Raw genomic sequence first — 17,270 nt, 5'->3', positions numbered from 1 at the left:
TCAAAAGAACAATAAAAAATAGCGTACAATGACAGCAAGGTTCAATGCTCCAGATCAAGGCTGAGAATACAATGTCTGAAACTCCCAAAACATAGGAAGTATTAAAATCTACACCACTCTATTGTCCTTCGAACCATTGCGGAGGGACGAGACTTTAAGTTCAAGGACAACAGCCATAAAAACAATAATTGTGTCGCAAGGGGCTCATTGTTTTAAGAGGATCAGAAGAATCGTAAAAAGGTGGAATGCGTGTTGCACCGGTGTATTTGCTTGTCTTTCGTTTTTGCTCTCGTTTAATATCTGTTCGACGGCGGAAATAATTATTCTGCGCAAAAACTGGGTGTGGCACCTACATTATTAGCAGCTTCTATTAGAACCAGCATAGCATCGCGGCATTTGGAAAATATCCTTTGCCTCAGCTTGATCACAAGACTGATGCAATATTCCTAATCCTTTAAACCTGAGAGTAGGCACCCTCACGCCCTTAAAGGAACTCATGTCATTATTTCTTTGACATTCTGTCAGCTCATCGCTATAGCTGAAGAAGCGCGTCCTTGATGTTTTGAGCATTCCACGACTATTATATTTCTGTTTACTTAAGCAAATTCTTGCGGAGTGCTAGGTATGAGCGAGGACTCCTCTTTAGTATGAGTCATAATAAAAGTCGAGCAACATGTGTTTTTATTTTTTGCAAGCTCAAAACTTTCGTCCATGCGTTTGATAAACATTGGTGTATCCAATGTAACACCATGTCTCCTTAGGGACTAGGTCAGGAGTAATCGCGATTCCTAGGTGACATATGGTATCTGACACATTTATGTTAACTTCCCCTCCTTCCTCGTCTGACATTCAACCTTGTGCGCGCAATAGAGAGAACAGTTTGCAAATATAACAATAAATTATAAAATTTATTGTAAAAACATATTTTAATTCGAACTAATGGAAGAAAATTAACCTCACTGTCCTGGACCAATATCCCACGCTTAAATATAACAGATATAAAATTACATATAAAAAACCTAAAACGTGGAGCGTTTACGCTTCACATTTGACTCTGTTGTGATACAAATTCATCATCATGTCGTTGAGATTTTAGTTATAAAAATTATTTACAGAGAAAGAATTTGAATTAAAAGGTTTAAATCGATGCGCACTAAGTTTTGTTATTGAACATGTAGTCTTTAATATGCAAAATTTATTCGTGAGAACTTGGGCCTGAGCAGGGAGCTTTTTTACTTTTTTCATTTGAATACATACGTGGGTTATTAAATAATTTTTTATTTGCAGTAACATATTATTATTTTTAGTTTAAATAAAAATCTGGTTTTTAGATATTTTTAAAATCTTTTGTTGTATTATTTCGTCAATTTAATTTCACAATGTGATGCTTATTAGGCCACTGAAAACTTCTACACAAAATGTGCAAATTAGCAAAGCATATAATAAATTAAGACCGCAAAGCAAACTTGAAAAAATCCTTTTAAAAATATATAAGGATGAGGTGATGACAGTGCTATTATTTACACCTGAAATCTGATCCGTTATCCAACGCGATATTCGTCGCGCCATAGAACAAATACCACGTGAAATTGCGAAGAATTAAATCTTTAAGACTTATCCTGCTGCTGAGCGATCACCTTAAATGCTAATTGTAGAAAATTGTTGCTAATACTACCTCTGAAGACCTTGGTGTAGTGTGAGAATGCATTGTCATTTAGTTGTGACGTGTGCAGAGAAGTTTCAAGTCGATAGCTAATCGTGATGTGAGTGTAATTTGAGTTGCAAGAATTTGCCCAGAAGGACAAACAAGCTAGAAAATAACTTCATGATAACGTGGAAAAAAGAGATTTTATCCGAGCTTCATTAAGTCAGTCTTTGAAATTATGACTTCTTTCATGACAGAATTTTTTTGTGAAATAACCTTGGCTGCTATCCCACGGATGTTGAGAAATATGATTATGCCGCGAAAAACCGTACAAAGGTGAATACTGATATTATTTTTCTTGCACCATGGAGTAACGATATATCTAAAACCCTCCAAAAGGTTTTACCAATGAATACCTTTACTATGCATCCAGCCACTACTATCGAAGTTACTCTTCACATCCGGGCTTATTCAGATATGCAAACCATTACTCCACAACCAACGATAACTTAGATAGCCCTATCGCTTTCACGGCGATGGAAGGAGGCGCAAATTATTTAAAGAAATGTATGCATAGTAAATATACAAACAAAAATTTAAGAAATAAAAAATAAAATGAAATAAATCAAATGCTGAAATATACAGAATGAAAATTACGTGGACAAGTTTTATTAGTGTTTAATAGCGAAATAGACATTTGTGAGTTTAAAGAAGTAATGATGGCTTGAAAAGATATAAATATAAAAGCCTATAATGACAAATAATCTTAGGTCTTCTTTAAGTTGGGTCTTAAATGAAAGTTTTTATTTCACCGCCTTAAGATACAATGTTTACAAATAATCGATGAATATCTAAAAGTAGGGATGGACGGATACAGGATTTTTATCGGATCCGAATTCGGATCGGATCCTTGATTTTCGGAGCCGGATATTTCGGATCGGATATTTTTGGATCAAAATGCATTTTCAAATTCCTGTCGCTGAGATTCCCCCGATGATTGTTCAATCTCTTGGGAAGATTCACACCATGTGCCAGTGTTATTTTGCTATTTTTATTTTCCACGGCTGAAATTCTCCTACGTAACCTCTGCGAGAGCTTTCAAACAAAACGGTTCATGAGTAGGACAAGAATCGCATGCGACGGCGCATTCGAAGATAGAATCGGAACTCTTTCCACCCTTATTGCGTTTTGCATTCACTGAAGCTATTATTCAAATTTTCGGATCCAATTTCCGATGTCTTCCGCGACTTTGAATCCGATGTATCCGATGAAGGGCAATATCCGCGGATATTTGGATCCGACCATCCCTATTTAAAAGGTTCTTAAAGAATATCTACGCATACCAAAGAGGCATTACCACTGAGAGATATTGCATCACCAAGGCGGCGCGGAAGTAGTGGACCCCTGCCAAACAACGACCTTTGTGGTTTAGTTAATATGGATTTAATTGGACATTGTGTTCTATTGTATGTTTGAAGAGCGAAAATATAATTTAAATTTCTATACTAATATTCCTGTCATAGTTGATACCGTCTGTCATCCCTGTAACGCAAGTATATGATTTCAACCAAAATTAACTTAACTCTTCCACAAGGTGGTATGGCATGGCCAACAGCCGAGGTCATTTTGCGCAATGAGGGAAGAGTAGGAAAGGAAGGGCGGAGACACACCCGGCGTCGACATTGGCCGGCACTTAACGTAAGGCGCCAAGGGGACCACGCCTTAGCGTCCAATCCGACGGACGGAGAGTTGCGCTTGAAATGTCCTCCTCACAGCATTTAAGCAGGGAACGGGGCACCACCGGGATTTGAACCAGAGCCCACGGGGTGGCAAGCTAACACTCTAGCCACCACACCAACCCGATCCCCCTCTTCCACTAGGCCATCATGAAATCAGTACTTTTTAAACTTTTAATCCGCCAGGGATGCGTAATTGATTATGCGCAATAAACGAAATTGTTTTGACAATATTTCCCATTTTTTCTTTATCAGTAATAGAGGAAGATTACAGTGCGAAGTTTCAACTCTGCCTCCCTCCGTCCACCACCCTCCACGCGGCGCCAATCTGCGTCGTGCCACGGTAAGTAGGTACCGAAGGTAGGCTCAAACGTCACCGCAATCGCCGGCGATTCTAGCAGTCGACGCACAGGTATATTCAGAGTGGGAATGAGTCGATTCCACATTTTTACGGAATGGGGTAGAGTCGATTCAACTTCCGATTCCAGTTCCGATTATTTCAAATCGGTTCCTGATTCCGATTTCATCGATTCTTATTCGTTCTGGAATGTGGGATTTTGATTTGTCAGTAGATGTCAGCAGCTCTCATAAAAATTACCACAATGACAATATTTACTCGCAGGGTGGACCAGCCGTGGGAGAATTATATGGCTATTTGAGTATTTTACTTTACACCTACTCTCTCTACGAAATGAAAACAAAAAACATCAAAATAAAGGTTCAATCTTAAATATCCCAACCACATTAACAGAGCCATGTAATTTTTATTATGATTGAACGAAGGGAGAGGGATTTCTACCATTAATTAGAGAATTGTAAAGAAGAGATAAAGCGATAGACATCAAATCGTTATGGTCGTAAACAGACGTTTTGACAAATATTGCAGTAACCAAAAGATGAATAGGGTGGTTTCCTATTATTTTTTTATTGCCTAAATCAAAAGATTATTACTCCTGGAGTGCGCCATTCACGCTCCTAGATTTTCGAATGACGATATCTATTTTTCGCGATTAAATGAAAAGTGAAAATTTTCAAGCGCGCGAAAACGCGACGGCTTGGTAGGAATGATGGGAAAAGTCCGTGTGACGTATTTCTGGTTCCAGCTGTCGGCGTGTGAGGCGACCTTGGGGCGAGGCTTGAGCGCTAATACGACGCAGGCTGCTAGCAGGTAGCTGAATACCCTGCTAGCAGGTAGTGCTTGGCTTAAATAAGGATTATTGTTCCCCTATCAAACGATGGAAACTTTCCGAACTTAGGTATTTTTAATGCGTGATTATTATGTTTCCCTGAGCTCTGTGCCTCATGCATGCATTGGTAATCTCAGACCATGTAAAACTCCTATCTACTCGTATAGAAACTAGGTCCCTGTGACGTCACGTGGAGTGGAATCGCATGGGCGCCAATCTGGCCTTTTTCAAATGAGGTTAAAATTGACCGTGGCCATTCGTCTAAACTGGGATTTCTAAAACCAAATAATTTGTGTATTATGAATACGCTAATGGTGGGTAAGGAATCGCAATCAATGCATTTCGTTTTCTTTGATGAAGGAAACTACCCTATTCGAGGAGTTTATGAAAGATACACTTTTGAAAAATGCGGGAATTTACGGACAAACACAGATTCCAAGGTGAGGGTTTATTTTCGTAGGCGGGGCTCTCGGCTTTAACAGACTAGGTACGAGTTCGGTCCATTACCATCCCTCGCAAGCCAACTATCCCTTCTCGCGGAGGAAAATAGGTCCGCTTCGGCGGTGGCTGGCGAAGGCTCTGTCGAAAGGTAACGTGTGGATGCGGTAATAGGCACGCAAACAATGATCGAGTATTGCGAAAATTCGCCACATTTTGGCGTGACTAGTTACTAAATTCATACAAGGATTGATGAACACTTATTTTAATTTCCAATTGAAGGACCTTGACTAATTTTACATATGCTGTACATATATTGCATACATGCCCTCAAGCCAAAGAGCTATGCGGGCAAACAGGGTTTCAGAGGTGGAACTATACTCTCGGGGCCCAGGAATGAACTGTCGACCAAGAAAAGTGAATTTTGGAAGGAAGCCCTTAGTGATTACATTGATTGAGGGATTCAGTGGCGTAACTATTGGGGGGATAAGGGGATAGATCACACCCCCCCCCCCAAAGCCTCAGAAAAATAATTTATTATTCAAAACTATTTTCTAGTTTTGACATTTAATAATTGCATCTGATTAAAGTTAAAGTTTAAGCGCCAAAATGATTTAAAATTAATTTTCAGGCAGGACGTTTTTAAACAAATTTCCCGGAACCACTGTTGCTTGGGGGGGGGGCACCCCAGGCCATCCCATTCCCCGCAAAGCATATGCCTTGTTACGCCACTGGAGGGATTGATATATACTTCGAAATATATTTGGAAAGGGGAGATAAAAAAAGGATGAGACGAACATGAAGGACTGATTAAGATTGAGATTTGGAAATAGTTGGGCTCGTAAACACTTTTTTTTACAATTATTATAGTAACCAGTAGATATGTTAAATTCTGTAGGAATTTTAATCCTAACAATGATAGAAAATTATAAAAATTGGTTACATAGGGAAGGGTTGGTTATGACATTGAAGGGACTACACATGACATGATAATTGAAGATATTTTTATTTTTATATGGAGTGGAATTTTTTTAAAGATCATCGCATCAACAATGGTGACTGCAACAGTATTACTGCAACGGCGACACAACGGAGTGAACTATAAAGAATGAGTGCGTCCTGGGGCTTCACGAAATAAGCCAGAGATGGGATCTCACGCGATTTTGGTGGGGATTAGATGTGTAATGAGATGCATCGACTGACAGTGGCGGATACATATGGGGGGCGCACCCCCCCTTGCGGGGCCGCCCATTGTAGAACCACAATTGTAGTTTTATTATTTCCTAAGATGGCATTGTCATTTATGTGTATTTATGTGTTTTTATGTGTATAATTGGTTTAAATTCAACTTAATTAAATTGTGACTTGATTATTTTCTAATTACGATAAAAGTAAAGGTAGCTCAAGATATCTTTTGCGCCCCCTTTGAGTTTTTTTCTGTATCCGCTACTGTCGACTGATCCTATAAATGTGTTTTTAACTTTGAAAACAAAGGTCTCATACATTTGCTACACAATTCATTGATTTTGACACCGTAGTAAAACCATAGTAAACAGGGATTTGAAGCAATGATCCTTGAAATATCGAACACCACCATTGGAAAAAATGACGTTTGCCTGCTGTTGAAGATGTAGCTTTGCGCTTTACTTCAAGAGCTCCTCAAAAACATCGATGTGACTCACGCCAAAAAAGTTTTCTTTTGGTTTTGCATTTCGCATAGGATCCTTTCGTGGAATAAAGTAAAAATAAATTACATTTAAAATATTGTATTTGTTGCTTTTTGAGATTGAACATCATAAATATTAGAACAATGATAACTGAAAAAAGAAGTTCAGTGGGCTCGGAAGAAAATATACTGGAGTAGAAAGAGAAGGGTCGCGATTGACGTAATGTAGCAATGGTACCATAAGTGCACGCGCTGACTTCTAATAACCTTCAGCTCCACACTGAGAGCCTTGAATAAAATACTGTAGAGTCACTCAATTCCTATGTTTGGCTTTCTTTTTACCAAAAAATGATCTCACGCGTTCCCTTCCATGCTTTTTCTCTGAAAAGAAATGATAAAGCAAAGTGGTGATCACAATCAATGTGGGAGAAGTTAAATTGATATCATTAAAACAAAAATAAACCACATCAACGTCAAAATTATGCGCTTAAAAAAAGTCAGTAGATAGGAGTACAAGTGCTTACCCAATTTAATTGCCCATGTCACTGCGCACCAGTAATACAGGGTACTTGAAGCGTATAAGGATATGAAGATTCCAGCTCTCAACCAATTGCTTATTTCATCGTAAAATGGATATATCCATGTATCCGTAAGTTGGTGGTGAACAAGCGTCCTGCAATGATTCAAAGAAATCAATCTATTTCACCACATCTGTTGACAAAATAATTAAGACTTGGCGGAAAAGAAACAAACCGGCAAGAAATTTTTTAAAATTTCTTGCCGGTTTGTTGAAAGACCTGGGTTTCAACTGTATTACCGTTAAGGCTAAAAATAAGAAAGCAAGATAATGATGCAGATTTTGAAAATATTCCAAATGATCATCAGATTATTTCGGTAAGCGATGACTGGAAATATTCCAGTAAAATTATTAGTCCCACAATAATCTTTCGTCTACCGCCAACCAATCATCTTTTCTTGAAAATATTACCATAGCATATTATGAAATACCTGGGTTCATTTTTGAGTAAAATAGAGCAAAAACGAGGGACTAAGCGAATCTATAGCAACGACATCAAGACGTTTCATTCATCCCACTCTGTTACTCTTGAAATTTGTCATTTTTAAAGACTGTAAATGTTTTGTTTTCGGGGTGGTGAAGATAAATAAATAAATTTACATTTTTGAGCATTCTTCATCATGGTAGTGAAGCATAGACGATGACACCAGCCAAAAGAATCGAAGTTGGAATCTTTCGAAATGCAGTGTAACAGAAGAAGGATAAAGATATTGTGAGGAAAGTGGAAGAAGTAATGTGGAGACGAGTAAGAGAGAAGGCTTTAGAAGACCTAGAGTAGAAGACGGGACACTTTAATCGGCAACATCATGAGACGCGATTGTCTAACGTAAATTATCGTTGAATGACAAGTGGCAGGTATTGGCCAAGGATAAGATACTAAATAGCGCAGATGATTAAGGACATGATGAAGAAGAATTTTTCAAGTTTTATTAGATAGATTTAGTAGATACTAGAACTGAGTAGTCGGCTGTTCGACAATCGCCGAGGGCCCAGAGGTTAGGGGCTCCCCCGCAGCCCTCTCGTCTATCGTGAAGCGATTATGAAAGGTGTAATAAAAAGACTCAAAATACTTTAACAAAAATTTTTGTGCAATTATTTAACTGTACACTTTCATTTGCTGCTTTATTAAAAACATACTCAGAGTAAAAATATTACATAAAAAAACTACTTAAATAAAGGTGTCAGAAGATAAAAGAAAACCTGATGCTTTTTTGAAAGTGTTATTTTAAAAGTTTTTAGATTTCGGTGCTATTTCAAGGAAAAAAATATATACTGAATCGTAATGCATTATTAAATTTTATAAGCTGTAAAATTGTCTCTTTATATGGCATTTTTTTCGCACGAAATCGCTAATTTTCATTAACTTTTCTCTTGTTTTCAAGAACCAGAATGGCGTCGCAATCCATTTCCGGGCAATCAATTACCTAAGCCCCAGTCAAGGGCTCCCAATCACACCAAATTTCCCCTGATTAGGATTGATAACAATGCAATAATGAGGTAAATTTTCGGGAAATATATAAGCACTTGCACAAAGTAGTATCTTCCAAAAATTGCAACTGAGGCTCCCTTGGTCCCCCATTAGGTCCGCCACTGTTATGGCCTCGTATTTCCTGTGTTCCAACAGATTGCTGATCCGAAGAGATAACTTAATCAAAATTCATTTGACATGTGGCGTAACTGATAGAAAGTCGCTATCTTTCACAGAGTCTTCGCTGTCAATGTGGTGCCGAAATTTTTTGAAAATCATACCGAGGAGTAATTGACTATCGGAGAGATAAACCACGAATCAGGCCGTCATCGATTTTGCTGTCTCATAGAATGAAAAAATTCGAAGAGAATGTGGGCCTAAGTCAAATTTTAATCATACTCGCGTGAAAGAAGCTTTATCTGGATATAGATTTTAATTTTAACCGCCGATATGAGAAGATACGGAAAGTTTTTCCTATTCTGTGGAGAATGTGTTGCCTCAACCTTACTCGGCATATTTTTGTTGTCATGAGATTTTCTGGTGCTTGTGCCGGAGATTGAAGAGTAAAGTCCAATTTGGGGAGGATATTTGCAAAAATTGTCGTTTAAACGTACCTACCTTAACCAATTGAAAACATTTAACAATAACGATATTAAAACCCACCTGTAGAAGATCGAAAGAAAAGAGCTTCTGAAAAAAACATTTCATCAGACTATGAATTAATTGGCAGCAAATTTAGTTACCAATTAAAACCCATACAAGCAGGGCAGCGAATTTAAATTAATCTTCGCTCTCCGAATCGTATTAAACCCAATTTAGATAAACTTTGACTTAAAAGATGATTATTCAGATTGTTACGAGTCAAACCTCCCTTCATCGCCACCATTTATGTTTCTTCGCCAATGAATTTTTATGTCTTACAATAATTCTAATGTCTTTGACGCTACTGGCAACCCAAACATTATGACGGCATTTTTCGAACCTCTTGATTTTCCTCACTATATACAATCTTGGAAAGGCCAAAGGACATGGGTCAAAGTACATAAAAACTTTCAACCTCAGATAGCTTCCACTTCATCAAACCTATATCTGTAGATATTTAGATGTAATAGGGCCAGTTCTATACACTTTTCTAGTGAAAGCGAACAACATCCACTCCCTCCCCCTAAAAAACAACTTGGGAGGTAGTAGGGATTCTCTCTCGCTACATTTTAAAATAAATACAAATAATTTTGGAATAAGGGTCGGGACTTAAATATCTGCGTGAACTTATAACGTGCTTGCTTTTATGTATCGAATGTGATATTTTTAAGGATTAAAAACCAGTGCTTAGGCGCATCTATTTGCTTGCCGCTTAAACTGGCCCTAGGATGAAGTTATCATTTCGACCTGATTTGAATTTCATTTTAAAACCAAAATTTGCCGACGAAAATCTAACCTAATCTCAATATTTGTTTTTGAGTAAAATATTGATAAAAATATAACATAAATACTATTTTTGCTACTATGTGCTAAGAAAGAGCATGAAGATGCTAACATCAGTTCAGAGCAATAACCCGGCAGATAAATTTTCCCGGAAGAGTGAATGGTACACACGAATTCAAATGTTGAGCGGGAAAAAAAACTAAAAAATCAACCTTTTCATTACCTTTCTAAACAAAAGTCTCTGACACAGAATCTGGATCGAGAATAGATCGCCTATAGTTGATCATAATTCAATTGATTCCAGGAATATAAATAGTTTTAACATAAGACCTAAAGCTTGGGGCGAAAAGGCCGCCACACACTTGAGCCACTGCGAATAGTAAATTATTAAGTTGACGATTTGTGTCTAAAACAGTTGAAGTGTTCATTATTTCAATAAAGCTGAGGATACTAATTCCCTATAATTAATAAATATACTTTTTGGCCCTCTTAATTGTCTTTGTTATTTCATTCCATTAGATTCTTAAATTTTAAAGGCTACAATGCTAGAGACAAATCAATACACTACTTGATAGTATGGATAGGAATCGGTTGAATCGAGAATTGGGAATCGATTTGAAAGAATCGGAATTGGAATCGGAATCGAAAAAAGATGAATCGACTAATCCCTATCAATAACCGTTATTGTTTATTTTCTAAACCTTCGCCCTGATCTGACTGTTCATAGAACTGATGCAAAAAATTCCCCCTTTTCTGAGAAATTATGTGGGAGCGATTTATATCTAATATCTGCCTCTTAGTGAATAGTTAATAGGCGAATAGACTAAAACCATGCCTAATTAAAAACTATTACAACCTTCCTATTCTAAACCTTCGCCGTGAACTGATTTATGCTAGTCCTTAATGATAAAATTTTCTTTTTTCGCAATCGAGAAATGAAAGAATTTGAAAAGGCGTTGAAACGCTAGAAAAGACGATGGAATACTCACACCAATGTATAAATAGTGATGTATCCATAGAGTACGGCCCATTCCCTGAGTCTCCCCATGCTCGTTGCCTCTCCCGATGATGCTCTCAGGTACAGCTCGAATACGGCGAACGGTACCACGTACGTGTGGATGCTGTGGTTTATCCACCAAGGATAAACCGCCAAGAAGTGGGTGAACACATGCTCCGGGGAGATCACATACATCACCCAATAGTTCACCCCCGTCATCTGCGAAAAATACGGGAATTAGAGGTCACAGGTGATTGCGGAGGTAATTTCTCATGTTTTTATAGAAAAATTATGCTCAGTTAAGTACACGATTGAAAATTACATAAGAAATTTAGGCCGGGTTTTATGATGGTTAGTTGGCGTTGATTGGAAAAATGAAAGTTGTAACCTTAGCAACAGAAATTTAACCAGGCATAATAAAACCGGCACATGGGATAAGATTTTTTTACATTTATTTTTTTTATCGCATTTACCAGTCGAAAGCAGAGTTCACAGTTGAGATATGACCATATTGTTTAATAATTAAAGGAATGTGGACGCATCTCACACTTTTCTAAGCATATTTTACACCAATCTAGTATCGAGATTGCATTTCCCAAAAATTCATCGTCACCAGAAACTTTAACAGCCACAGGAGTATCTGTCTACGTGAAGCCAATTACGATGCTCGTTATTTTTGCTATCGGATTTTGAGAAGTAAAAAAAAAATTCATGCGTGATGAAGTGAGAAAAATAACACTAAGCTCGAATTCTCACTTTTAACATAGAAACAAGGGTATTTTCTAAGGCTGGAGGAAGCATTTTCATGACAGGATTAGATGACCCGGTGAACTTCCAAAAACTCAAAAATTTTCAGCATTTTATAAATGTTTTTTTTTTAATCCACCGTAAATCACGTGGAAAACGAAAATCAATTATAAGAATAAGAATTTGTAATTTTTTCTTTTCTATGGTATATTTTTCAATTCTATGAGATCATAATCATTTACTTAAATATACAAAAGAAAAAAGTCTGCAGGTATTAATAACAAACATGTATTTCTTATGGAAATGATACAGGGCCCATTGCAAGGTCTTATGAGCCCTGCGTCATAAGGTCATAATATTATCTCTTTTTAAACCTTTTCTGGACTTTCACGAACATTTTAAAACCAAAATTAGCCAAATCGGTTCACCCGTTCTCGAGTCTTAGCGAGAGCAAGGAACAGCAATTCATTTTTATAAATAGAAAAATAAATCAGACTCGTAAATATTGAGTTCCATACTACGTCCATTGAGCCAAATGGCGAAGAACCACTGTTGTAGAAAGTTTGTGAAAAGAAGTAATAAGTTTAAGAACCCAGCTGGGTCGCTCACAAAGCTGTCGTCACCAGCACCACCAGGAAGCATACTCGAAAACATAGGAATCTCACTATGAGTATTTATTTCGATAGAGGGTAAAAATATAATTTTTTTGTTTGGTATTTTGTGTGACACTTATTACATTTAAATTATACGCTCCAAAAAAACTGCGTTCCGGCGCAGGAAGAATATATATTACTTACTATGGAGGATGGGATGAGAACAGAAGCGAATATATTGCGGCGAATGACATCAGCAACGGAGAGTATCGCAGGTGGCACAGGCAGTGAGAAGATCTGAGAGAGGTGAGCTAGGCAGCAGCAGCCAAAATAAGCGTGGTGCAGAGCCTGGAAGAGAGGACAATAAGAAAGGTACAAGAGTGATCATTAGTTATGGAGCACACTTACTCTACACTGTACTTACACAGTACTTTTGTTGGAGGGAAACTCTCATATTTCATAGCGCTTTCATAAACTCTCTTTTCCAGCCAGCTTTGTATGAATCACCTAGCACTGGCGTAACTAGGAATATGCTTTGGTGGGGGGGTTAGGATGGCCTGTGGTGGCGAACCCCCCCCCTCCCCCCCCCCCGGCAACTTTTTCGGGATAATTTTTGAAAATGACATGCCTTTATATACATTTTTCATCATTTTGGAACTAAACATTTTAATTTAAGCAGATGCAGTTATTAAAGTTCAAAACTCGACAATAGTTTTAAATAACTTTTTTATTTCTCAGAGGCTTTGGGGGGGTGGGGATCTATCCCCTCACCACCAATAGTTACGGCGCTGTCACCTAGCATTTAACAATATAATCAGTAATAACCCAAAATTAGATTTTTGGATTGGTTTGGAACGCTCTTTGGCCATTATTTTTTTACGCACCGACCTGTCAGCATTATGGTTTATTATTTCTCGTGATGAAACTTTATTTGTAGGACCCTAAAATCTCGTAGCCCATGAGAATTATGCTCAAGGTGAGAGATCTCATATCTCTTTTAGATATTCCATCCGAAAGCTGCTGAAAGTCGAAGCCGATAAAACCTTGTTTCCGCAATTCAGCGTCACGATATTTTGATCATAATTTTTCCCACACTGAATGTGGATATCTAATTCCATCGCACATCGTCGTCTTCGTCAGTTAATAATTACTCTTTTACGAGCACAAAGAGTTAGTCGGTCTTTTACTATTCGGAGATCTTCGTCGATTAACTGTACATGCGTAGTTCTCCTCTTTTGTATTCCTTGAGATGTTTTAGCCTATACTCTTTGTTGTGATTATTTACGTTTATATTTCATGTTTGTTACTGCGACCATGTAAATTGGCAGAAATTCTATATGAGAGCAATTACTTAAATAAAAATAAATAAATATTTTAATCAACATTGATGAGATTCTGAGTGTGATATGGCTTGTTATCTATATTATATCAGAGTAAGTAAACGCGCATTTTTTTCGTAAATGGTGGGTTTTACGAAGAAACTTCAGCAAATAGTACCGCAATTTATTACGGAGGCTTCCGCGGTGAGTTGATTGGTGATTGTTTTTCGGGGTCATTCCGCAAAATATTATTTTTTTAATATTAATACCAATTACCGCGATTTGTCATTAAAATAAAAATTTTTTATCGATGATATGCAGCTCAACTAATTCGCGCGGATCGTAATACAGAACTCACATTTGATCTGTCCTACCGAAACCGTTGAAAATCGCAAAGCAATGCCTTTTCAGGAGAACTTGCACCACTGCTGCACAAAAAATGATACCGATGGAATTGGATATTTGACCAGGAATTGACAAATGCGGACTGAACGCCCGGCAGTGCAGAGCCATGCTACTCTTCACGGGCACTTCCGTCGCTGCTGGCAATAACTTCAATCCAGACCGTGCCCTTGAAAATAATGCGGATCAGGAGGTTACGCTATATCAGTCACCCGCTCTGCCGATGTTTAATTGTGCCCTTCCTCGCATCCGCCACGTACCGAGGCCGCGGAGACTCATTTCCTTCATCTTGCCACAAGCTCATGATATTAAAATCTAACTTGGAATTTTAATAGTCAAGAGAATAACTTGTCAAAAGATTGTAATCGTTTCTTAAACCTAAGTATAAAAATGGGAATCGAGAAATGTAGCGTTAGACTTTCTCAAACCCATAATATAGCTGATGACTCGTGATGATATTTAGCATCAACACGAATGGAATACATGTTATAATCCAAAATTATTAACAGCATACGAAAAATTTTAAAAATAGGGAGAGGTATGGCAAGATTGACAAATACACATCTATTTTCGGATCGAAAAATAAATGCGGAAAGATAAAGAATACGAGTATTCAAAATTGGAAAACGGTTAGATTCGGCATTTTTCCTCAACTATTGACCGTAGCTTACTCCAATTTAGTCATTACCGTGAATATAATGAGTAAAAAGAATTGGTTAGAACTTTAACTTGAAAATCAATGCGATTTCTCTCCTATTTTATGCGTATAAAAAATCCGAAACAATAGTGGATGAAAATATCCTGTCTAATTGTCGCCTTCACAAAGTATATAAACACAAAAGATAGCGTTATTTTGAGTGACTATTTAAGTAAAAATCGAACATTTTTGTAGTGTCTATTTTGCCATTGAACACATTTCTGGTATTGACCTTTAAAAAAAATAAATATTAAGTATTTACCGAATTCCAGAGCGTGAGAAACCATGGAGTTGCCACTTTGTACCGATGGATCTCCGGGTCATCGACTTCTCTTCCCAGTGCCTCGTGCAGTTTTGAGTAGACGGGAAGGATCACCAAGTCGCCGTAGACGAAATGGAGAAATACTGCGAAATGAAAGACTACTTCCAATTTGTTTACGGGATTCCTGGATTTAGCCATTGTCCTCTTTAGCAAGGCGTCCAAGATATGAGATAATCAAAATACGCTGCTCCGACTCCTTTGAAGATCTGTTTGCGGATTTCCCCTTTTTCCCACTGATCGATAGAGCCGTAGAGATGAATATCCGATGACCGTTGAAAGCCAGCAGTAGATAACACTCTTGTTTATAGAAGAGGATTCCTCGGCACTACCATTCCATTCAGCTGGCTGATAGGAGAATCACACAAAAATGGTAAAAATGTTAGATTCGTAAACACAGAGTTACATGATATACAGCATTTCTCACTCATCATAAATTCTTAATGGTAATCGTCCAAATTTCTGTTTCATCATTGCTTTGGTCCCACAGATCAAGTGTCGATTTTTAACGATAAAAGATACCTTCCTAGAAAAAGATGCTTTCTCGTCAATTTTTTTTCAACTAGGCAAATTAATACACGGTAATTTCATTAAATGTATACTCTCAAAATCCATGAAGGTTTCCATCGCCTTTAAGTTAAGCCAACGCAAAATAATTCGCAACGCTTCTCAATACACGCTCACCCACGTGAACTCTAAGCTTTAGGAGAATGATTCTGTTGGCGGTCTATTGAATTAAATAATGGTAAGGAAAAAATAATTTCTTCGGTAAAATAAAGAAGCAATTGATTCGGACCTACCTCCCTTGTGGAGCGGAGGGTTTTTTTGATACTCCGTCTCGCCGAACGGTTTGAGAGGGCCGCAAGTCAGCGTGAAATTGGGACGTTCCTTCTTCCAGTTCACCAGCGCAACACTGCACTCTGCTCGCAGTAAATCAAGGCATGTCATTGCCGTCTTCGACGAGAGAAGATTAGAGAAATACCGCGTCTCACTCTGGGACGAGTGAGGGAGGAGGGTGACAACTGATAGTGAACAAAATCTCCCCGACAACGTCGTTGTTGGTAGGGGAGCTTAAAATTCCTTTCGGCCAAATACCTTTCCTCTTGTCATCCCCAGTGCAAAACGGAGTCTCGTCAAGATAGCATCGATTTTATCAATTTTTCGTCTCATCCATTATCAGTCAATAGGCTAATAACCTTATGTAAGGTCACCAGCGATTAATTATCATCTTCGGCAGTGGATGCTGATAATGATGATTGACAAAAATACTTAGGCTATTCATACACTTGCAATAATATGTCTTTGTTTAGGGGAGGAATGGTATTCATACACACTAATGAATGACAAAGAAATGCTATGAAAGCTGTTCCACTTGCTACATCATTGCTGTAAAGGCAGCAATATATACAATTAATAATGATTTAAGTATACTGGGACTAGCCACAGTGATAACTTTTACGGGAGTCACCCGTAATGCACAAATTGTGCGAAAAAATCCACATAAAAAATCATTCGCCTTGACCAGGATTCGGATGGGGATCCGGATTCGAATCTAGGGAAAGGCGAATATTTTTTTTCTCTGTGGATTTTTTCGCACAACTAATAATGAACTAAACTCGCGCTGTCATGGCCCTTCACCCAAGATGGAGCCTAACAAGGGGGATTAAAAGTACATCTAATGTTTCCCAGCATTACCTTTACAACAAAAATTTCTAAAAAATAGCTTGGCTATCATAAAAATATTAACATAATAGACAATTTACAAAGAAAATAACGAATAATTTCGCATTTATTCCATTAGGGACGGTAAGTTTTCTTTTTTTAAGGCACGACGCACAGTGGTCCGGATCGCGAAAAAGTTGGACAAAAATCAGATTTTGGTTGGATGTCTTTAAAAATTGCTCTCTATATGTTTTTTGGCGAGCTATTTTTATTTCTGCAGTTATTTTTACGAAAAAACTTTTATTTCATGCGATATCGTGGAACTTGAACTTATTAACGGGCTAATTGTAACGCTGACTGCATAGATAAACGGTAATCATGATAACATATGA

At 37.7% G+C, this 17,270-nt stretch overlaps 1 protein-coding gene across 2 annotated transcripts; it reads right to left on the bottom strand.

Moving 5' to 3' along the window:
- Positions 1–6,756: 6,756 nt before the first annotated feature.
- LOC124170637 (androgen-dependent TFPI-regulating protein-like) lies at positions 6,757–16,634 on the bottom strand. 2 transcript variants are annotated; one of them, XM_046549504.1, is made up of 6 exons: positions 16,013–16,634; positions 15,160–15,560; positions 12,684–12,827; positions 11,132–11,358; positions 7,197–7,345; positions 6,757–7,053 (listed from the first exon to the last, which is right to left on the bottom strand). In XM_046549504.1, the coding sequence occupies exons 2-6, from the start codon at positions 15,355–15,357 to the stop codon at positions 6,986–6,988; spliced, it is 786 nt and encodes a 261-aa protein (XP_046405460.1). In that variant the 5' UTR covers positions 15,358–15,560; positions 16,013–16,634; the 3' UTR covers positions 6,757–6,985. The 2 variants fall into 2 exon arrangements, with proteins under 2 accessions (XP_046405460.1, XP_046405456.1); XM_046549500.1 differs by having other exon boundaries at positions 15,160–15,564; positions 16,017–16,634.
- Positions 16,635–17,270: the final 636 nt, after the last annotated feature.

This window comes from Ischnura elegans, chromosome 1 (assembly GCF_921293095.1).
Source record: "Ischnura elegans chromosome 1, ioIscEleg1.1, whole genome shotgun sequence".
NCBI lineage: Eukaryota > Metazoa > Arthropoda > Insecta > Odonata > Coenagrionidae > Ischnura > Ischnura elegans.
Note: the sequence above shows the minus strand (reverse complement) of the source record. Positions and strands in the feature narration are given on the sequence as shown.